Consider the following 24029-nt stretch of genomic DNA (forward strand, 5'->3'; position numbering starts at 1 on the left):
CCATATTAATAGGTGTGAAGATAAAGAAGATGCACCTAGAAGCACATGGACGGGCAGATGTGGCAGTGGCAGCATATAGAAATTCTCTGCTGACTGCTTCTGTTTTCTCAGTCATGATCTGAGAATGAAGATATAATATTTGTTATCAGAAGTTTACAAAGCAAGAAAAATGCATGATTAGTTATCTAGAAGATGGGAAATGTGGTCTGCTTGCCAGGCAGCTCAAAGGGACCATATGAATTCAGAGTAGACTAATAAGTATAGCTGGATGTTTCCCTCCTAATTAGATTAAAGGAAAAGTGCCAAAGAAAAAAAAGAGAGTATATGCAAGACAGCAAGTAACATGATCAAATATGTTGGTTGAGCTCAAGGAGGAAGAAGCAAACTTGGGACAAGAAAAGAATCAAAATAAGGAGTTGGCTCCATCAATGGATGGTAGGTTCCTGTGAGGCCCAAAGACTGAGTCAGGATGAGAAACAGGATAATAAGTGAACCTCTTTATATTAGGCTGCTCCTTTGGCAGGGTTCTCCATTTTCATGTGCTGATTAAGAGAGGGTAGAGAGGAAGAGGGTGCTTTATATTCAGCTGGCAGTAAATGTGCTTGGTTATATAACAGTGGGAGTGGGGAAATTAATAAGATGAAGTTGTCTTTACTACGGGGGCTATTATATACCAGGCATTTCACATATGCATTATTTCATTTAGTCACTATGCAATGCCTATGAGGTGATAAGGTAAATATAATCATAATATTAAAGAACCTAAGTTCAGGGTCATTACACTGACATAGGTCATAGAGCTAGTAAGTGGTAGTTAAGACTCAAATACATGTAAGTACACCTCCAGTGTTTAAGAGCTTTCCTATCTCCAAATGTTTAATACACATGATAGTTTGTTTTTTTTTTTTAAAGATATTTATTAATTTATTTAGAGCATAAACAGGGGGAGGGGCAGAGGGACTGAAGAGGGAATCTCAAGCCAATTCCCTGCTGAGTACAGAGCCTGATGGAGGGCTTGATCTCATAACTCTGAGATCATGACTTAAGCCAAAACCAAGAGTTAACTGACTGAGCCACCCTGGCACCCCAAATACATATAATGATAGTTTAAAGTGATATTCTTTCTTGCTATTATTTTTCTGGTCCATGAGAAAGACAAGGCAGTGAGGAGTGAGGAGGGCAATAGGTAACAGCAGTTGCCAGGAAGCCCAATATTACTGACATCCTATGTAACCGACATGCTCTGAATTTTAACTGTTATAAGCTTTAGAAATCCTCATATTTTTTGCTGAAATACAGCTTTTCCCCTTCTCTAATATCCATTATAGTATACACGTTGTATTATAGCATATTGTATTAATAATTTAATTACATCTTCTACTTTGTTTTTAAATTTATTTTTGCCATGACCAAATAATATTTATATAGGGAGAAAGATAGAAGCATTTAAAAGTTTTTTTTAAATCATCTTGGTTATGTTGCCTTTGGAATTACTAAATATTTTTCAACATCTCAACAAAATAATACTCTTTTAAGACTGCAGGCATTAGAATGATTGTCATTCATGCAAATAATCACTTACTTACACTATATGAGTTTGGGTTGGATAAAGCAAATTACCATTTGAAAATAATTCAAATAACACTCTGGGCTAAGACCTTGCTTATGAATGTTATCTTGGCCACAATATTTCTTAACCTTTTTCCATTTAGCTAGATTTATTTATGGTAATATAGTCCAAATTAATAAACTATTCAATTGCCACAGGTGTATTAAACATATGATGTTGTAAGGATATATCAGATGCAAATGAATTTTAAAACAGTATTTATCTGAAATTCTATAGTGGTAATAATTAAGATGTAGTATAATCACCTACTCAAAGATGTACATTTTGAGCATATATTATATGAAAACCTTGAAAACATGTCACGAAATAAAGTTCGTATCTTAAAAGTATGACCTAAAATATAAACTGTGTTTTAACTAATCATAGATCTGAAGGATAACAATTATATTTTCCAAAAGTTGAAACTGTCTCATCCCACATATTATATATATATGCACAAATACACATTATTTATGCATATACATATTTATACATATACAAATATATAACTGGAAGTCAATCTTGATCTTAGCTTCATTTGGCCTGAGAGTTGTCAAAACTGCAAATAAACGATTAAATGTTTTTGACAAATAACCTATAATGATAGGAAGCTTGAAGAATTAAACAGAAAACTGAATAAAAAATCATAGAGTTTAAACTTTAATTCAGTCTGTGACCATAGTCAGCAGTGTGAGTACAAGCCAGTCTTTGCTTCTCTGGGCCTCTGCTTTCTGAACTCCATAAAGTAAGAATTGGGCAAGGTTGTCTGACTTAAATTTTATGACTCACTAACTTGATTTGGTATTAGGCAGATTTTTCTTCAATGAAATATTAACTAGTAAAACACTCAAATAAATCAGCATTAAGAGTGCTGATGAGGACTACTGATCCCACAGCAAAATCTGGGTGAACTCAGTAAATCTAGAACACAGAGAGTAATTCAGACCTCCTGCATAACATGCATAGACATTAAATTGTTTCCTGCCTTCATTTCAGGGATGGGGAAGAAACAGCTGTCCCTGAACTTCTTTTAAGGGCATCATGAGTTACAAACAGCAGCATCCCCAGCTAGTATGAGTCCCACTGAAGTAAACTTTCTGTTCACATGGGGGAAATATTCCTACTGGTGATAAAAACCGTTTTGCTAGGTTTAATCAGAAGTGAAAAGGAATTTGAGAATGTTCCCTTTGAGCCACATCATCCACTGCTAATTCAGGGTGGGCCCAGCAACAAGGGTAATAAAAAATGTCCTTAGTAACAGAGGAAGAGAAATGGCAATTAAGTGTATTTGCAACCTAACATGGAAGACCTACTCTTAATTAAGATAATATGAATAAAAGAAATGGAAGAAGGAAAAAAAATAGAAGAAAATAGAATGGGAAATGAAAGTAACCCAAGCAGTGAAATTTAACATTGATTTACTTAGAGTGGTTGCTATATACATATAAACCCATGGACATAAGCTGAATGCAAAGGTTGAGAAATATGCTTGACAATGACTTCTGTAACAAAACAACAAATAAAGAAACAAAACAGTAAGTGTCAAAAAAGCCAACGCAGCTTGCTTGAGGAAACCAATAAATAACAGAAAACAAAGGATGAACTCAATATTAGGACTAAACATTCAGTGATTGGTTGGACACAGGACCATTTAAAATGTTTGTAAATCACAGCATGTTGAAACAGAACTCGATTCTCTAATTAACCATGCTCATGCTGAAAAGTTATAATTGGCAAGAATGCCACCAATTTCTATACATTTGGGGAATAATTTATGACACAATATTGAAAATGGAGTGAAACATACTGACCTGCTCACATCAGGAAACCTGATGGGAAAGTAAATAACTTGGCACTTAGGTCTGATGATGCTTTCCAGATCCTTGGGTCTGTGATCAGGAATCAGCTTCATAAATTTTCCAATAGAGGTGAGAAATGACTCCATGTTAAAAATCGAGTTGAATACCACCACGTCAGCCACCAGGCTGTAAAGGGAAGGGATAAATGCAAACGATGAACCCACAGTCATTTACAGTTATCTTTTATAAGCCTAAAACTCTGTGTTAGTCAGAGTTTATTCTGTACTTGGGTTTGCAAAGAACTCTACACTTCCCATCAGTATTTACTACATCGCTTCTAATAGATAAGTTAGTTTCATTCCCATTCCATCATGGTAGGTTAGATTGCTGGCATCAGGGAGGAAAGGCAAGAGAGGAATTAAATGATTTATTGGGTTCTTATGAGGCTTCAAGCAAAGTTTATTTTTTTGCAGTGTCAGGATTTTCTATATTATCAACAACAGTAAGTACAACAGGACCTTTTCCTTTGTGGCCCAAATGCCCACGTCGGATTTCTGTGTCAGTGACACATATCGTTTTACGCCATACTGTTGACAACAGAACACATGCCATACTTTTCAGTACCTTCAAGGAGAGTAGTTCAGATAAAGCTATTTCACATGAGAGCATACCTTTCAACGTGTGGTTAAAGTCTATTTCTTGTTTAATCGTTTCTTCAAGAAATCATTAGGTTTTTTAAAGTTCTGGAACTATACAGGAAGGATTATATGGGATCTCTACAAATAACTTATTTTATGATTAGAATATATTCGGGGTAGTCAAAGAAGAGGGGCCACAACACCATGGGCCCTTAAAATTAAATAAAATAAATATATTATCTATTACTTTTGATGGAAAGATTGTGTTCCTCCCCTTACTATTTTTTAAATACAAATAATCCAAAATACATTGTTATAAGGAAATGTGAAAACAAACTTTAAGTGTCATAAATATGTCAGCATTGTTCAGAACTGCCTAGAACATTTTGTTGAAGAACAATGAATACAAATGATAACTATGGGCAAGCCGGATAAAACCTGAATATGTAGCATGTTCCCTTTATGAGTCAAAAAAACTGACTTAATAAACAACTGTTTTGATTTTTTAACATGGTCCTCTTTGCTTTAAGCAATGATTCCATGTCAGTCTCACTGTCACTGGATCTCAGTAAAATGCACACAAATGTTTTAGTGAGAAGGTACATAAGCCCAAGTAGCAGTTAGTTTGATTTCACCTTGAAAGTGACAAATCAAGAAAAGTCCATAAAAAGACACAAAAGCCCATAAACCTATAAAACACAAATTAATAGGCAGAGCTTACAGAATAGGAATATCATAGCAAACCCTCCGTTTACTGAGGGCAGCCAAAGTTCCTATTATTAATACACAGCAGAATGAAAAACCTACAAAAGGAATGTTGAATTGCCACCTTTATGCCTCCCCTGCAAAACTGTTTTTCCCTACAAGTATTTTTTTTTTTTTAGTTGCAACCTAGTGGAAATTTGGGGGTGGGGGTGAGAACAGCATGGATAATACAAAAGAATGTCACAGAAGTGCTGACACAACACCAAGCAATAAGGAAGCCAATATAATAATATACCAAAAGTTGAAGGATGTTTTACAGCTAGTCTGTTTTCACCATATGTCACATATTGTAATAGCGACCCACAGGTCATAATATACAGTTACGACATGTGTTCATAAGTCAGAGGGTTAGTGAAACCTCTATTTAAGGTGAGTGCTTATGCCAGTCACCTCTGAGGTCCTTAACTGCCACTCGGTCAGGAAAGAAATCCGACAGTGCCAACAAAAGCAGAAGTCAGCAAGAAAACTAAAGAAACATTTGAGGAAGCAAGACTCATACTTTTCAAAGAGAATCTGAAACAGGACTGCCTTCTGACACTCTTATTTGTCCTCTGGACAACTGCAAACCATTTTTTTCTCATTAAGAGTCCAACCAATGATTGAGTCTACTTCTTTCTCCCAGAACTTGTCTATCAGTTTACCCTCTTGAGAAGAGCAATGCTGGAAAATCATGTACGAGCTTTTATAGTCTCATTCCTTTTGAGGAAAAACAATCTTTTATAAAATAGACAAGGGGCAGTGAGCTAAATTTTTTTATAGATATCTGCCCTCATAGGGCATGCAACCCAACTACTTATACTCTTAAAAACCCAGTCTATGCTAAATTAAAGATCCAAGACAGTCTACAGAAATATTCTTTCATGCACTTCCTCTCTGATATGAGTGGGTGTAACTTCCATTAACTTTAAAGCCACCCATAAAGGGAAAAATAGACTTAATTTTTTCCCCAGTTATTTCTCAGGGGTAATAAACACACACTATCTGAGGAAAAGAATGATGCTAATTCAAGAAATCAAAAGAATATTACAAATGTTTTCCATATTGATAAAGCACAAAATGATTTTATTTTTGTTTTTAAAACATATTTCCCTTCTCAGTTTCAATATAAAATAAAGTATTTTAATTTTATTATGAAATTTTAAAACGGTTGCTTTTTTATGAGACATTTGACGTGAAGCAGTTCCACTCTATTTTGATGGCACTGCTACTTCACAATTGAAGCAGCTTGTAAAAATGATTGCAGGAAAAGATTTACGAAATACTCGAAACACAGAAATATTACCATATTGTTGTTTTTCTATGTCAACTAAACTATGGAATATGCCTGTAAGAGTTGGGAGTCTGTTTAAACACATCATCAATCCCAACTGCTAATAACATTAAAAAAGGTGAGTAAGATGTATCCAATCACTGCCAACCTGATTCTACTCAGGTTGCTGCAGTTATATGAATAGGATCCAATACCAAAGCCGTTTCAGAGTTGTTATTAACTTCTTTCATTAACTAAGCTTCAAGAGATACACTTTGTTGAAGTAACAACAGAGAAGGACCATCACCTTTGAAATGTCATGGTATTTTAAGGCTGTGCAATTTCAGAGGACTCAATGAGGGGAAAAAAAAAAAAAAAAAACACCAACCACCTAAAGATTCATTTTCCATAGTTTCCTCTTACAAACAATAAAAAAAAAGGACAAAAACTCCTTGCTCTAATATGCTCCAATTTTTATTTCTTCCTCTGTAAATTTTTATGTTGACTTCAGCTGGATATACTGAAAGTGGTTGGTAAATGAAAACTAACTGTTCTTTTTAAAAAGTATTGTTTAAACAATACATGATGGAATCAAGGGGTGAAGAAGGTCTCTTGTCGACATTTTGATTCTGTTTTGAATGTTGTAGAAAATAGGTAACTTGTTCAACATACAATTAGTTAGATTGTTACACACAAGTATCTTAAAAGGGATTAGCCGTTTTCATATCTATATATCTGTATAGATATATAGTAAAGGCACAAGCAATTACTACCATGTAAGTTATGTTTAAACATACACACCTACTTTAAGGAGTTTTTAAAATAAGTGTATGGTAGGTCTCCAGATTTAAAAGCTAACTATAAAAAAAAGGGGGGCAAAGGTCTAAATATAATGATATAATCTATACCTACCATGAGAGAATTTGGTTGTATCCATACTGGAAATCCCTCTCCTGACATTTCTTGACAGGATATACCAATTGGTTCTCATGGAAGTACAGAATCTTTTTCAATTTTCCAAGGTCAGGCCGAAGGGCAGCCAGTTCGGTCAGGTTCAGCACTGAGCTTGCAAAGAGGATCCTAGGAAACAAGGAAATTAAAGTTTACTGACCCAAGCATGCGTGAAGTGGTCATCCTTCACCTTTCTCCCCTTTTCCCTCTTCCTACCCCAAGAAAAACATATCCCCTGTAGGGACACATCAATAGTTATGCCTTAATACCATGTAGCAGCATTCTAAGTTTTGATCTCTTAAAAAGCAGCTGCTAAGAACTATAAAAGCCATGAATCTCATTGGTCTTCTCAGCTCAGTTACTGGGAGATGCAAAAAAAAAAAAAAAAAAAAAAAAAAAGCCGGATGGATTTTATTGAAAAAGACAAGAAAAGCTCTATCTGAAGGACAAATGGAACAAAGATAAGGCTGACTGGGGAATACTTTGCTTGCCAGTTTCATTACACTTTACTTCTTTATGCAACCAACTACTGAAATTCAATATATGAGCAGGAATGGCACATGTTCATGTTATGACATAAACCCTTTTGATTTATGCAATAGACTTATCAAGTGTGGTCTTTTTTTCTTGGCATGTTTTCTTCACTATCCCTCTCCTTTCCCCCACCCCTTTATTTTAACCATCCTGCAATATTTCGTGTTTTTTAAAAAATATTTTATCCTCCATTACTGGACTGTTAATGGCATCAGACGTGTCAACTATAAAACTCCTTATATAAAACATAAATATTAAAAAAGGAAGAAAGCTATCCCTTATCTTTGTGAAAAAAAGGAACCTGAAAGCTTACCTAACATGTTTATAAATGAAACTGTATATTTACTCATTACTCCACAAACATTTACCAAATGCCTACTGTGTGCCAGAGTCTAACCAGGAAGAACAGAAAAGATGAAACAAGAGAGCCCACCACGTAAATGCTCCCTGCAACAGTGACATTAGCAAGGAATTAAGAGGAACAAACAAGAAAGGAGTAATAACTATCTAGGACAACCTGGAAATGTTTCCCTAATGAGGTATACCACATATGGACACAAAAGAGGGACAAATTACAGTCTCTGAATAGCTGAAGACATTTCAATGGCACAATTTTGATGTAATGCCACCTTTATAACATAATGTAGCATCATTTGACCTTTACAGTTTTAATTCCCATTCTAAAAAATGAGGATCAAGAAGGTTAAGAGTTTTTGTGTTTATTTTCCCCCTGGAATCACATTGGTAGAGAGTAGCAAAGCAGAAACTCCTGGTCTTCTAGGCCTGACGTACTTTTCATTATACCACGGATATGAATTGGTAGTGGGCCACTTACACTCCAAATGCTTTTTTCTGTACTTAATAAATACAAAATATTATACTTGTTATTACCATGATTACAACTACTATAAATTCTCCCTTGCTGACAAGCCAAATGGCTAACTTCAGGTGTTTATATGATCTGCAGCACTAGCCTTTCACATAAGAAGAAGGATTACATGATAAGTGCATATATCATAAATAGGAATTCTAGTGTCTTCTTCATGGACTAAAATAGGCACATAAGACCAAAAGGCAGTGATCTCTCTTTAAGCCCATACTGCTGTATTAATGTCATGGTTTAATGCTTTGAAGTAAAAAATCTTACAAAGGAGATGTATTTATTTTTTTAATTGTCTATTTGTACTCAACTAAAGCAAACAGAAAAACTGTGGTGAAAAAATGTCCTATTTTGTCCAAAAATATTCCCACCACCACAATCAAGTATAAGCCTTTCTAAAACTGCAGAGATGGAAAATTCTGCAATATGAAGATATTTGCTTATCTACAAATCTGATCCTTAGTAGAGACAATAATAAAATATTAATCTCAATCAATCAATATTTTCCTTAAAAGAAAATGGATGATGACTTGTGGGTCTAATTATTGAGTAATACCCCTACTCTCCCTCCATACAATACTATTGTAAGCAATGACTCACTCTTAATCATGAGACCTGAGCAAGGTTTTTTACACACAAGGCAAAAAAATTCATTAAATGCAGCCCCCATATTACTTATTAACTACAAAGAAAAAAATAGTACCTTAATGGACAAATTTGGTAGACATCAATTTACCCAAGTCATCAAACTTAATATGAACAATAACAGGACAAGTGATATGTATTTCCCAGTGTGATACACTGACAAAGATACAAATCACCAGTGTAGTATTCCTGCCAAAAATGCCTGATCTGAATTTGGTCATGAGGAGACAATCAGATAAAAAATCTGCAAAATAACAGGGCTTGATTTCCAGAAATGTTAGTGGCATAAAGAAAAAAAAATCTAGATTAAAGGAAAATGGACACCAAAACAAAATGCAATGTTTGATTCTTGATTGGGACAAGACAGTTATAAACGACATTATGAGAACAATAGGGAAACTCTGAATATGGACTCAGTTAAAGACTGTAAATTTTTATCAATTAAATTTCTTTTTTTTTTTAATTTTTATTTATTTATGATAGTCACAGAGAGAGAAAGAGAGAGAGGCAGAGACATAGGCAGAGGGAGAAGCAGGTTCCATGCACCGGGAGCCTGATGTGGGATTCGATCCCGGGTCTCCAGGATCGCGCCCTGGGCCAAAGGCAGGCGCCAAACCGCTGCGCCACCCAGGGATCCCATCAATTAAATTTCTTAATGTAATAATTTTATTACATTTTATTACATTTTTGAGAATCTACTTATTCTTAGGAAACACACTGAATTATTTACATGTGAAGTGTCACCATGTCTACGACCAATTCTTACATGTTCAGTTAAAAGGCTACTAATAACAATAAATATTCCTATGTATATATTTGCATAGAGATAAAAAATGTAGAAAATGTTAATCTAGTCGATTAATCTAGATGAATGGTATGTTGTAACTCACTGACCTAGTCTTCAAATTTTTATTTTGTTACACATTTACAAAATTACAAATTTGAAGAAATATGCATTAAATGGCAGTAAGTAGAAGGGAAAAATACATTCCATAAAAAATAAACCCATTATATATGTACTTCTAGTCATAATCCAATTGTTAATTTCCTACATGAAAATTATCCTCAGGATGGATCATCTGTAGCAAATGTTTAACCAAGAAGAGTCCTTCACTATACTCCTACCATACACCTCCTCTCCTTACTCTACCTGCTAGCTGATCCATAATTAAGAGATTCAGATCCAAAGTTGAGCCTTCCAACTAAAACCCCCTAAATGAAATAATGTAATATATTCAGAAGTGAAATGACAATGATCTTCATAATATTAACCATTTGGGACTGCCCAGACCAACACTTCCTTCAGTTTGTTCAATCATTAACAGGAAAATCATTTTACTTTTATAACTGATCTTGAAATAGCCCTCACAATTTCTAAATTATAGAAATTACCTCCATCATTAGGAAAACATTTCTTCTTTACTTTTTCACTTGTAAAATAGTAGTTAAATTGGACAGGAAGAAGTTCCAGAAATATTTAAGTCAGTGGCACACAAAAAGAAGTCATGAATATGCCCACGAAAGGAATGCAGGTAAATTCACAGGCAATTTTTACTTTGCCCCTTTTCAACAATTAAAAAAAAAAAAAAGTTAATGCAATGAATGACATCACTCAATCAGCAGCTAACCCCTAGGCTTCCAATGTTCATCTTGCCTCAGGTATTAGTTAAGCAATAAATCCTAACAAGGTGAGCCTTATCATCCCACACTGTGTCTCTGACAGGAAAGGGCACAAGGTGATAGCAAAAACCACTAGGAACAAGATAATTCCTGACAGCTGCTGCTTGAGCACAAGTTAAATTGAACAGTTTATCTCAGCATGAAGATGTTATAAGGTTTTATGTTTAATATTTTTAAATTAACATAAAAACCAGAGAAAGCGGTTGTGCAATCTTTCACAAACATGACATACTACAATCACTGTATAAGCTGGATTAGTACTTATTACCATGCTACTACAGAATTAAGCTGTTTTTAGACCACCAAAGAGCTTTAAATTGCAACTTTTGTCTCTGTAAGAGAAACCTATATTTAAAATGTCTGCTAAATTCAAATTAACAGCTACATCATTAGCTTATACCATCTCACCAAAAGTCTAAGTAAGCTGCTATTATAACCGTCTAACCAAAATGGCTCTGTGCTGTAAGCCACTGTATCCATATATATGTTTCAATTGTTTCCAATGCACATTATATCTACAAACTGAGGCATATTTGCTCAAGGAATCCAAAATCATTCAATGTAATGAAATACAAGATTAGAGATTTTATATTTTTCTGGCTCAGTTTGAATAAACTAATTATTTGCCTTTTACTCTATTCTCTTAATACATAAAAAGAGATGCTGAAATATACCTAAGCAAGCGTGTGAAGAGTGAGCCACTATTATCACAATGCACACTTTTATTATCTTAAATGGTATGGAAGGGAAGTGAAATGAGAAACAGAAAATAGGCATTCAATATTCCAACCACCACCATGCAATCTACTAATCATACTTCATGAACTAAGTTATCTCAACTGACTCCGTGAACTCTTTTCAATGGCCCCTTCCACCCCCAAAAACAATTTATCACATTTATCACATAATGGGATACAGTACACAATTTAACACAGATACTGATTTGGGTTGAATTCTCAAATAATTTTTTTGCAGGGCTTCAGTAAGTCTTTCACAAAAGAGTCAATTTCATTCTTCCAGTTGTGTCTCCTTGCTCAGTAACTAAACTCCTTGTCCAGACTCATGTAGCTCGGCCTCATTAACAAAATCTTTGTTGTTCCACTGCTGCTTATCTTGATTCTTGCTCCTTGATATAGACTGTCTAGAATTCTAGATCCTATACTTTCTGTGGTACAGTGTTTTCTGTGATGATGGAAGTGTCTTGTATCTGTAGTATCCAATATAGTGGCAGCTAGCTACATATGGCTATGGAGAACTTGAAACATAGCTAGCGCAAGGGAAGAACTAAATTTTAAATTGACTATAGCTTGATCAATTTAAGCATAAACGAAACCGCCATAAAGTAATGGGTACTGTACTGGAAAGTACAGCTCCAGGTGGACCAAATTTCCTCAATCCAGTACTTCACCCATGATACCTGAAAGCAATGTCTCACTGAACTGCTTTTCTCATGGAGACCCCTGACCTGCTTGTGATAACCTAATTTCTAAGTTCCTCCTGACTTGCTGAATTTCATCTACCAGGTTCTCTAATTCTGGAATGGCATTATTTCTTTTTCCTCCTGCTAATGAGAAAGCACACGCTCACAACAGAAAATGTTTTAAGTACAAAAAAATATATATAAATTAAGTGAATGTCACCTGCAACCACTCCAAAAAAGAGCCACTATTTTCATTCCGGTGCTCCTTTAGCCAGTATATATTGAGTATCTATTATTTGCAAGGCACTTGGCTAAATGATGGACATAAGGTGGAAAATAAAGTAGCTAAGGCAAAAAGAAAACTGGCAGGTGGAGGAACTGAATAAGGACCCAGGAGACTAGGGACACCTGGGTGGCTCAGTGGTTGGGTGTCTGCCTTTGGCTCAGGGAGTGATCCCGGAGTTCTGGGATCGAGTCCTGCATCAGGCTTCCTGCATGGAGCCTGCTTCTCCCTCTGCCTGGGTCTCTGCCTGTCTCTCTCTCTCTCTGGGTCTCTGCTTCTCTCTGTCTCTCTATGAATAAAATCTTTAAAAAAAAAAAAAAAAAGGACCCAGGAGGCTGAAGGAATTTGCTCAATGAAAAAGTGGCCAGAGAAGAGGATAATTCTGGAAGTCTCTGGAAGAAAAGACCTTATCAAGAGAATAATTTTGGATATAGTGGTAAGAGCAATGGAAAAGAGATTGAGGATTTTTAAGAAGGGAAATGCCAAAGTTATATATGCATATTGAGTATATTCACTTTTATTCTTTTCACTTTGTAGTATGTATACATTATTGCATAGTTTAATATTTTTTGCTTTTAACACTTAACATGTTGTTTTACTATGTAAAAACTTATTTCTGAAACATATGATTTTTAACAGATTTCATGATATGATGTGTCATAGTATCTTCAACCAGGGCGTGACTCTTATATTCACATATTTATGAAGTTTAAACATTCTTTTGTATAGTCTCTCGTATTTCTATGACATTTGTCTATGTATTTCATAAGATGTTTTATTACTTTTTAGTATCAGAAAACTTTACACTGACTACTGTATGGAGAACATACTGTAAGGAATCCCTTGGGAAGACAGAACAGTAAGGCGAAGAGAAAAGAAGTGATGGTGGCTTGGGTCAAGATGGTAGTGCTGGAGGTGATGAGAAGGAGCCAACGGTTTGCTGATGAACCGGATATAAGAAGTAAAAGAGAGGAATGCTATCATTTCCTTCACTTTGTCACTTCCAAAGTGTGGTGATAATGTTTTAATATAATAGGAGCTCAATACACATATACGCATAGATGAAAATTATTTCCAAACCCTTCAAAAATCTTTGGCTTAAATATATATTTCTTTAATTTGTAAAACCTGTGTAGAATGATAACAGAGTTCTAATATTCATTAATCATTGATATGCAAAATTCATTTTAACACACTATGCTTTAGTTGTCAGCTACTTCATCTTAATTAGACCATTTCTACTGCATGTTTAAATGCTGTGGACTTTCAAAAACCTTCAAGAACATGCATAACAAAATGTTTCCATTTGCTAAAACAATTAAAAATACAAGATGGAAGTCTTATCTAAAGGGAATGGAAATGTAGTCATTTAATATCCAGGTTCCTGTGATGGGTAATTTACAGGCTGTTAAAGAGAGTATCCAGCTTCCCAAAAGCTGTCCCACAGGGTAGCATCAAGTAATCAGTTTTGCTTTTTTCCTCCACCATATAATGTTCCTTTTCTGTGCTTATCATTATGGCCAAAGGAATACTGTGTAAAGAACACTTGTCTAGAAGGCAGGGAATCAAAGTCTGTAGGTGGGACATGCCACTGAACAGTATCTCCGAGTGGTTTCTTAATACATATCCACTCCACAGTCATCAGCACTCTGACCTGCCTTACAGCTGCCTAAGGAGATAAATTATACATATATATATATATATATATATATATATATATATAAATATATATATTTATATATATATATATAAAATAAGCTTTTATAGCTAAAGGAGCCACTTAAATTCAGGTGTCTCAAATTATTCAGGCTAACTCTCAAGTCTTTTAATTCTTGGTATTGTGTCTAATCCATAAAAGACACCCAGTAATTATGTTGTAACAAGAAAGGAAGAAACAGGGAGGGAGTGTGTGTCTAGAAAAAAAATAGAAATAAATCGAAATTTTTACTGTGTATACTTAAACACTTTTGATGTATTCTGGGACTAGAATCTATTAAGAGTGTTCTTGTAAGACACAAAGGAATATAAATCACTCAGACCATTTATAGATAGATCTGTTTTAAACAATCTATCAATTAGTATACAAATCAAAATATTGTTAAGTCTTGACAAACTAAGGAGTACAAGATAACACCCCTGTTCCAAAAGAGCTGAAAGTATAACTGGTATAATAAGCCATAATACAGGAAACACTAAATAACAATCAAAAAGAGGAGTTCTAGCTCTGTCCTGCACAAGAAATGTGACAAAGCAGGGCAAGACGGATTATAAATAAAGGGAGAGGAACTAAAGACCATCCGTTCAGAGGAGGAAAACAAAATGAAGAGTAGTGGAAGATCAGGAAGGGTCACACTCATGGAGGGTATCAAGGGAGTCCTGGGGCCTGAGGTCTTGGATCTGGAATGGTCATTGCTACTTGAGTTCAGTAAGAGGAGGGATGGTTGCTTAAAGTTTAGAGTTTTAAAAAAAGTAAGTAATCAAATAAAACTGGAAAGGTGTTCCTTCCATCAGACCTAGAAGCACCCAAATATAGCATAACAAGTTTGCCAAGTTCACACTTTATCTGTAGCAATACTGGGATCCACTGTACGTTTATAATTATACTAACAATGCTTTATTTCTTTTTATTATCCTTAACTAAGTCAATGGTGAATGCTCCTTGGCTGAGAAAGATGGTAGTAAAATGAGAGGACGAGTTATCAAAGTATCACCATCACTACGATTCTCAAAATAAGAAAGGTTGTTCTATACATATCTAAAGATAAAACCAATTTGTTTAAAACCATGCCTGTCCAACAGCTATGTGATCATATTCTAAAGGAAGACAAGGAGCCATGAGTAATGCAAGAGTTGTTTTTTTTTAACATATATCATCTAATTTAATCATTCTAAGACATGTGTCTTATTATTTCCAGTTTACTAATTAAGAATTAAAGCACGAGAGGTTTGGTTAAGTGCTAAGGCAATAGCAGTTACTAAGAGGCAGAGAGGAGTTCCAAATCCAAGTCGATCTGGACCCAAAGCCTCTATTTTTTTTCAGTTATTCCACACTGATTTTGAGTCATCTAAGATTAGAATGTGACTCAATGGTTCCTGTTAACTGTACTTCTCATTATCATCTGTGTTTGAGAAGTAAAAATATAAATGGCATAAAGAATGGCATAAATGGCATAAAAAAGTAAATGGCATAAATAAAACTGAGTAGTTTTATTTCACCCCTTCATTCAGCATATATTTACTGAGTGATTACACTGTTAGATAAACTGTGGAAAGCTAGTGACCATCAGTGAAGGATCTCCTGGAGACATGCAATGGAGGTGGCCACTCCAAGTCAGCCTACTGGAATAACAAGGACGTGGTCAGGCACTGGGATAGAGAAAAGTGGCTGATATTAAAAGCAGTGGAGATAACAGCAATATTGACTTGGTTACGGGAGGGCAGGCTAAGGGTAACACCAAGGTTTCTAGCTTGTGCAATCAGATGGGCAATGGTAACATTCCTTAATACAAAAGGAGAAAACAGATTAGTGGTTGGAATAGAGGAGAAATGAAGGGACAGGTTCTACAAATGTAGAATGTAAGTGGAGTGCCCAGTAAGTAACTAAAGATAACAGATAATAGACTGACAAAAGAAAGTGCATTGGAGATTCAATTGAGCTAAAGGAACTGGTCACCAAATGTGTTCATTAAAAAACGTGGGTTCTGGTTTGTTACATAATTTTACATATCTTTTCTACATGTTTCTCCAATAGTCACAGGTTATCTTATTTTCTCCTAGAAAATGAGAAATGAGAAATGAGAAAAATTAGATCTACTGTTCTTTTCTTTAGTATCCTATAGTTTCCCTATCATGACAGGTACCACTCTGGATTTTAAATTCTCTTAGGACACGCCCTGTATCTTCCTTGTTCACTATCCTATCTTGGATGCTCAAAAAATGTTTTGAATTAAGTGAATGAACAAATGGATGAGTCAGTCATTTGTAACCTTAATGACACTGAGAAAATCAAACTGGTTGATTTTCTGCATAAGGTCGAGTGTTCAATATGGTATTTAGTCCTTACCATTAAAAACAAGTTGGGAAGCAACTCATGTCCCGTTGGGAAGCATCTCACGTCCCCAATAGAAAACACTTACCTTCTACCTTGAGCACACAACACGAGTCTAGGATTAATTATTTGATGTCACTTTTGATCGAACTCGTTACTTTTTCTTTGAGTCCCTAATAATATCTCAGGCACTGTTCTCTGCTTCATCATCCTAAAATATCAAGGACTCATGATATGATCCATAGAAAAGGAACTCTTGGGGAAAGGTAGGTGTCAACCTGGTACAAAGATCAGGAATGTACAATATCATGATAATAATTTCTGTCATCTTCAGGGATTCATGATCATAGGCTTTGAAGAACTAAGTCAATTAACGTGCAAAGCACATCTAACTTGCTGAGTGTGCTGGGAACACTTCATATGGTGTTTTATCTCCATAAACTAATATAATTAGTATGTGAAATATTTATAATTCACCTCATGATTAATCTATTGTAGACTATTCCTTAACAGCAGCATATTATTTTATATTGGAATGTTCTTTGCCCTTTAGTTCATGGCATTCATGGAGTTCACTTCTAAATATTATAAAGTTGGAAGACCAGAAGCCCAAGGTAATGGATATAGGTCCTATCATTACTCTAACCCAATACTACCTATGTTGTTAAGATTATATATGTTTAAGGACACACTGACCAGTCAAGCCAGAAAGACTACCACTCAAATAGATACATAAAGCTCAGATCAGGCACAAGCCTGAGAAACAAACTACAGACAAACACAAGTGGCTTTTTGATATCATCATCCTCGGCTTGAATATTATGACACAAGAATAGTTAAAACAATCATAACAACAACAACAATAATAACTGCCTCCTGATATATCAAGTAAACTACTCCTGAAAACCATGGGAAGTAAGGTATTTCGTGCCCAAATAACGAATAAGCTACCAAGGAAAAATATGGTAACTTGCTATTTTTACTGAGTCACATCTACCGCTAAAATTAACAAGCACAAAATAAAGTGCCTCCTAAATATTCAGTCTTTCTATAATCGGTCATAAGACCTAAATTTTTTGGTTCTTGTGAGTATTTGATTTAAATTTGCTTCCCAGAATCCTGTAGTCTATTGAGCTGTTCTATCATTTGATTTGTGACATTTTGTTGTTATGCTTCTCATAGAGATTATCCCTGTGTTTTGATTATTTCTCCTATGTTTGTTTTGGCAAGTCAAAGGCAGTTCTTTGAAATCTTCCCTGAATTTGGAGCTTAATATGCCATTTGAAGAAATACCTCCCCACAAATAATTTAGTTAGTATCCCTAATGTTTTGCTATTTTACACATCACTTTAATTATAAGGGTATCACTAGTTAACTAATTACAAAAGTCAAAGCCAGCAAAATATACTGTACACAGTAGGTACTCAAAAAGTATCTGGGACAGTGAAATATTAAATAATATAGTACTTGGGCAGCCCAGGTGGCTCAGTGGTTTAGCACTGCCTTCAACCCAGGGCGTAATCCTAGAGACCCAGGATCGAGTCCCACGTCGGGCTCCCTGAGTGGAGCCTGCTTCTCCCTCTGCCTGTGTCTCTGCCTCTCTCTCTCTCTCTCTCTCTCTCTCTCTCTCTCCTCTCTGTGTTTCTCATGAATAAATAAAATCTTAAAAATAAATAAATAAATAAATAAATAAATAAATAAATAAATAGTACATCTGCAGTAGAAAAAGAATCTGGAAGTGAGAGTCCCAAGACAGTGTCCTGCTCTTTCATACCTTTTTTTTTAAAATGAGATTTTTATAAACGTTGATCTATTAATACTATTTCTTTCTCATCAAGCCAACAACGTAAAATTCTATGAATGTGCTTCCCAGTCTATATCAACAAAGGGAAACCATCTGAAAGCTAGCTTTTTAAAAATTAAAACTTCCTATTTTAATAGAATAAAATGAAAATTTAAAAATCTACGCAGCTAAGTCTCACAAATGAAAACATTTTTTTTCACATGCTTCCCTGGATCACAACTTAAATAATTGTCCTTTTTTTTTTAAGTAACTAATATTTACATAGGTACAGGAAGAAAAAACAGATGAAAAGTACAAAATATTATATAAACAATATTGGTAAGATGATCTAAAATGGAGTCTTAGTGTCATTCAACACAACCTCATGGCATGGTAACTTTCTGAGATGCGTTTTTCTTGGTCTCACCCTTGATAACCACACTGTATGTAGGACTCACTAAATATGACAGCTCATAAAATGCCTCAGGCCACATTTGCTTACCAGATGACTGAGGAACATGAAATGAGGTCACCTGCTCTGGGTTAGCCAGTCAGAGGCAAAGATGAGCTCAGGATAAAGTCAGTGACAGAAAGGAAGCCAGTCATGAGTTTTGCTTGTGAGCTTGCCTCTTAATTCCAAAGGTGGGAACAACTTCAAGTTTGACATTGGGATTAAAATAATCTCCGTTTAATGGGGAAAAAAAGCCCATTCACTGAGAGGAAAAAAAAAAAACAACAGAAAAACTACCTTTGACCTGTTCTTCCCTTTCTCGCCACACAAAACAGAGAGAAAGTACTTGAACATGAATGTAAATATGCACTACAACCTCCCTACAAATATCTTGGGTCTCAATGCTATTTGAATTTTCCATTGCCTGTACCTGAAGGTCACATGCCATAGATTACCTAAAAGCCATCCAAAGCCTCCTTCCATCATGTAAGACATTTTCACATAGCATAGCAGGGACGCATCACTTCCCAGTCAGTTCTTTCCTTTCTTCCCTTTTGTATTTGTATATAGTCGTGGTCTGGGAATGTCAGGAAATACATAGAATGCCACAGGAGAAGCAAGAAAGTAACCTCAGACCTGGCCTGAGAGAGCCAGAAATGCTGTAAAGGAGATAACGCTTGAGATGGACCTTAAAAGACGAAGAAAATTTCCAGTTTGGTATGTGTGAAAGGCAGCGATTGGAAAGGGGGAAGATTATGAGTTTCTATTAATATTGCAGAGAAAAAACAAATATCTAGGACTATAAATATCTGTATTCTATTCAGTTAAGCAAATATTGAGCATATTTATATATATATATATGAAATATATATTTTTAAATACATATATATATATTTTTTAAGATTTTATTTACTTATTCATGAGAGAGAGAGAGAGGCAGAGACGCAGGCAGAGGGAGAAGCAGGCTCCATGCAGGGAGCCCGACGTGGACTCGATCCCAGGACTCCAGGATCAGGCCCTGGGCTGAAGGCGGCGCTAAACCACTGAGCCCCCCGAACTGCCCTACATATATATTTCATATATATATATATATATATATAAAGATAAGGGATAATAAGATAGACTTGACATTTGACATCCTGCCCTTCATCTTTGTATTTTGGCACCAGAAATATAAACAAAGGGCTGAAGTTATAGGAGAGTTAACATTTGATGTTTTAGATAACTTTGGTTGAATCCCCAAATTCGTATACACTGCTATTACTCATTATTAGAGATTCCAATTCATCACACATGAATTTCATGACAAACTGCTCCCTTCCTAAGTGCCCAAAGTTAAACACACTCAGATGGGACATTCTAATAACTTTTTTTGTAATAACTCCTTGACTTAAAAAAAAAAAAAAACCACACTTGAAAGAAACGTTAGTATTTTGCCTCTCCATAGGATTCAGTAACAAGGCGAGATTCTCCCAAGAATATTCCAACAGTCCTTGAAAAACTAAGACTGTCACAAAACCTGAGCATCTGGCAACTCTGCCACCATGAAGTATCCATATGGAAGAGACCAAAATGTGTCAAAGTACCCAAAACGATTTTGGAGAGTGTAGAAGATAGAATAAATAATTCAGTATCGTCAACACTTTCAACAGCAGGTAGTGGATATGCTACCTGCTTCTATAATGTGCCAGAATGTAACATAAGTGTGTGAGGCTGTGTGTGTATGTGCGTGTGAGAGGAAGGCAGAAAGAATATGAGTATACATGAGGCGAAAAACCATTTTTATATAGAAATATTCCTTAGGTAGTTCTCTTTGTAGGGGCATCGGATCTCTGTAAGCACAGGTTTATAGATATACAGAAGAAAAAAACAGAGTCAATGAAAATTTATTTTTAAGATAAACATAGCAACAAATATATTACTTCAGAGTCAATGAAAAAAACTGCATTAACTTAACATTATGGTTGAAACTGTATGTGCAAAAAAACTCAGAAAATCCAAAATTATGGTTCCCTCAGCAACCATAACTGTGTCCTCATGCATATATGAGTATTTTGCATTACTGTAATGATGATACATTTCAGCCTTAATATCAGTTTATGCAATGTGACTGAATTAGGATTCTTTTGGGAAGTATAAAACTTTGAATTTCTGGACTTTTGTGAATGTAAAATCTTAACCGTAAAGTTACATTAATATAGGGTGGAGTCTTGCATTTTATTTTCTAGCATTTAAAAAAAACAAGAGTGAATGGTTCACAATATTAAAGTAGTAAAGGATTAGCTGATTTATAATAATACCAAAAAAACTTGATACAGAGTCTAATTCCTTAAAATAGGGATATACAAACTACAAACAAAAAGAAAAGTCCCTCTGAAGATTAATCAAAGAACAGGCAAGACATTTTTCCAGGAGTAAGTTTTACTTTTTCTATAAAACATTAGTTTCTGATTAAAAGGTACTTTCATTCAACCATATTTCAACATGAATATAAATACCAACAGCTGAAATCATTCTCTTACTATATCTTCCTGCATCTTATCAAGAAAAGATGAGTATTAAAATGGTGCCCTATATTTTCAAGAGGAAAGCTGGTTGAAAGTCAGTTTTCCTTCTTATAGGTGTAACATGGCAGGATATAACTTATAAGATGAAACTATATTATGCCACTAACTACTTTTTGATCATGGGTTTGAGGCTCTTTCAAACTATAGTTCACAAAGAAATAAATACACAGTAATCAAGTTAAGCTCCAGGAGGAGGTAAATTGTTTTACACAATTACTTAGTGCTATACAGCCACCGAGTAATTGGAAGATGAAGTAAACAGCCGCGGCATGATAGGTTCAGGAGAGAAGAGTCAAAAGCACATTTGTTTAGGGAAAAATTACAAATATTTCCATGCAGGGACACCTGGGTGGCTCAGTGGTTGAACATCTGCCTTTGTCTCGGGTCGGGATCCTGGGGTCCTGGGATCAAGTCCTCCATCAGGCTCCCCAGGAAGCCTACTTCTCCCTCTGCCTATGTTTCTGCCTCTCTCTCTGTATCTCTCATGAATAAATAAATAAAATCTTAAAAACAAAACAAATACTTCCATGCAGGTATGATTTTCAACGGGCCTCACAAAACTGATCAGTAGTTTTTCAAAAAAATGAAGACATTCCAGATAGACAGAGGAACCTATAGAAAGATCCAGAAATAAAAGCGCTCAACATCCTTTTGGAGAACAGAGATTTTATAGCTGAAGAGGTGGTTCATAAAGGAGGAGCTGTGAAAGGAAGAGCTGCAAATGCAGATTACAGATATACTGTAGAGGACCTTGAAGGCAAGGAGGACAAGTCTTGACTGCAAGGTATAGGCGGTAGGAAGACACTCAAGTTTCATAACCAAGGAGGCTATGCTTTCTGGGAGAAGAGAAACAGAAAGCAAAAGAAGGTTCAACAAAACCCCCAAGCAGAGACAGCAGAAGTAGTAAAGACTGAAGACAAGGGGACTAGTTATGAGATTATTATAATAACCCAGACATGTTGCAGCAAAGTCTGGAAAAAATGTGATAACAGTAAGACATAAAAAGAGAAGAAAGGATTAGAAGGTGCTTGTGAGATTTTGAGATATAGGAACTGTTGGAAAAATTGTACATCGATAAAAATATAAAAAATCAAGGGTGGCATCTGATGTGAGGACAATGAATGACTGAGTACTGATCAATAAATCTTCAGTGTAAGGTATCAGGTTCCATAGAATCACACACTCCCTTCAATAAAAAGTTAGAGTCTTCGAAGGTGCAGATTACAGGAATAAAAACAATTTTGTTTTTTATATGTAATCGACAAACCCATACTTTCTCTCTCTCTATCTATCTATCTATCTATCTATCTATCTATCTATCTATCTATCTATCTCTTTTTCCTTTTAGGGTTGGGAAGGTAATGGCACCCATTATACAAATAAGAAAACTGAGGCTCAGCCAAGATGACTCCCCAAACCTCACACAGGATTGTCGTGGCTAGATTAGGCTGGAGATACGGCTTTTGAAGTCTTTGGTATAGAAGTTATTTTGAAATTATAAATAAGGTCATCCAAAAAATGTGAAGATAAAAAGATAAGTGAGTTGTGTGCAGAACCATGGGGAAAAACTAGAAGCACAGAGCAGTGATCACTGAATAGCCCAAGAGATGACAAGGATGCCTAGGAAAGCACTACAGATCCTGGCACTCAACAGGTAGGTACTCAATGCATCTGTCCCATCAACAGCTAAAAAGGAGACAGCACTAAACAGGGGTTTTATATCTGCAGTAGATGGAGAGATTATTTCTCAAACTTTCTTAAGGCAATCACTTTTCTCAAAGAAATTCCTACACATAATTCCAATATGTAAAATGCATAAAAAAACCATTGAGTAAACCAAGGATAGGTGGTCTGGAGCATCACCTAACTTGAACTCTCTTCCTTCTCTTCACAACTCTTCCTTTGCACATATATTATATAGCCACCCCTAAGAGAAAATACTGGAAATTCTTTAAGTTGGTCATAAGAGTGTTATAATTTGGGACTTCTGAGTTTGGTGCAGAAGAAAGCAACAGTTGGTCTGAACAAATCAAATCAAAATCAACAACTGGCCTGCCTAGACTTGATTTCTAACTAGACTTTCCATTGCCATGTTCTTCCAGTAGCTGGGGTCTTTCATTAATGCTTTCATGGATTTCTCCATGGCCAACAACTTTCTTCACTTATGAGCCACATCATCAGATCATTTGGACATCACAGCTGTATACTACAGAAATGGCACATTTAATTGAGTCAACCACCTGCAGCTTTCTTGTTCCAATAACTGTCACAGAACCTCTCCACTTGCTGCATCTTGTAACTGGTCATGCCACGTGATTGCACATATAAGTCAGTGAGAATAAGAATGGCATAATGTCAGGAGGTTGGTATTAAAGAAGTGAATACCCAAATTTGATATCTTAGAGGAAAGCAGTTGTATATTTTAATCATGTTAACGGTAACACGTATGACAAAGGAAAGGATCTGAATGATCCTAGAATCGACAAAATGAAGTTATTGAGCCCCTTTAAACAGCAGACTCACACTGTTGTTCCACTTTTATATAAATTGTAAGTGAAAAATTCAGTCCAATTGGATAGTAAAAAACAGTAATCATTATAAAAAAACATCCAGCCCAACCAAGTAGTAAAAACAGTAATCATTATAAGATTTTATTATGGCAGTACCTTTATACAAATATGAAGTAATATATAAAGAAAATCACAGGCTGATTCTTGGATAATTTAT

At 35.3% G+C, this 24029-nt stretch overlaps 1 protein-coding gene across 14 annotated transcripts in view; it reads right to left on the reverse strand.

The window, feature by feature from the left end:
* Positions 1-24029, reverse strand: part of GTDC1 (glycosyltransferase like domain containing 1) — a 393447-nt gene that overhangs the window by 198111 nt on the left and 171307 nt on the right. For all 14 annotated transcript variants that reach the window (XR_003129487.3, XM_035702025.2, XM_049097090.1 and 11 more), the window contains 2 exons: positions 6973-7140; positions 3421-3594 (listed from right to left, as the gene is read on the reverse strand). Coding sequence is in view for 13 of the 14 variants with exons in the window: in XM_035702025.2 (XP_035557918.1) it covers positions 3421-3594; positions 6973-7140 (342 nt within the window). In the remaining variant the exon portion in view is untranslated. The remainder of the gene's footprint in view (positions 1-3420; positions 3595-6972; positions 7141-24029) is intronic.

Source organism: Canis lupus, chromosome 19 (assembly GCF_003254725.2).
Source record: "Canis lupus dingo isolate Sandy chromosome 19, ASM325472v2, whole genome shotgun sequence".
NCBI lineage: Eukaryota > Metazoa > Chordata > Mammalia > Carnivora > Canidae > Canis > Canis lupus.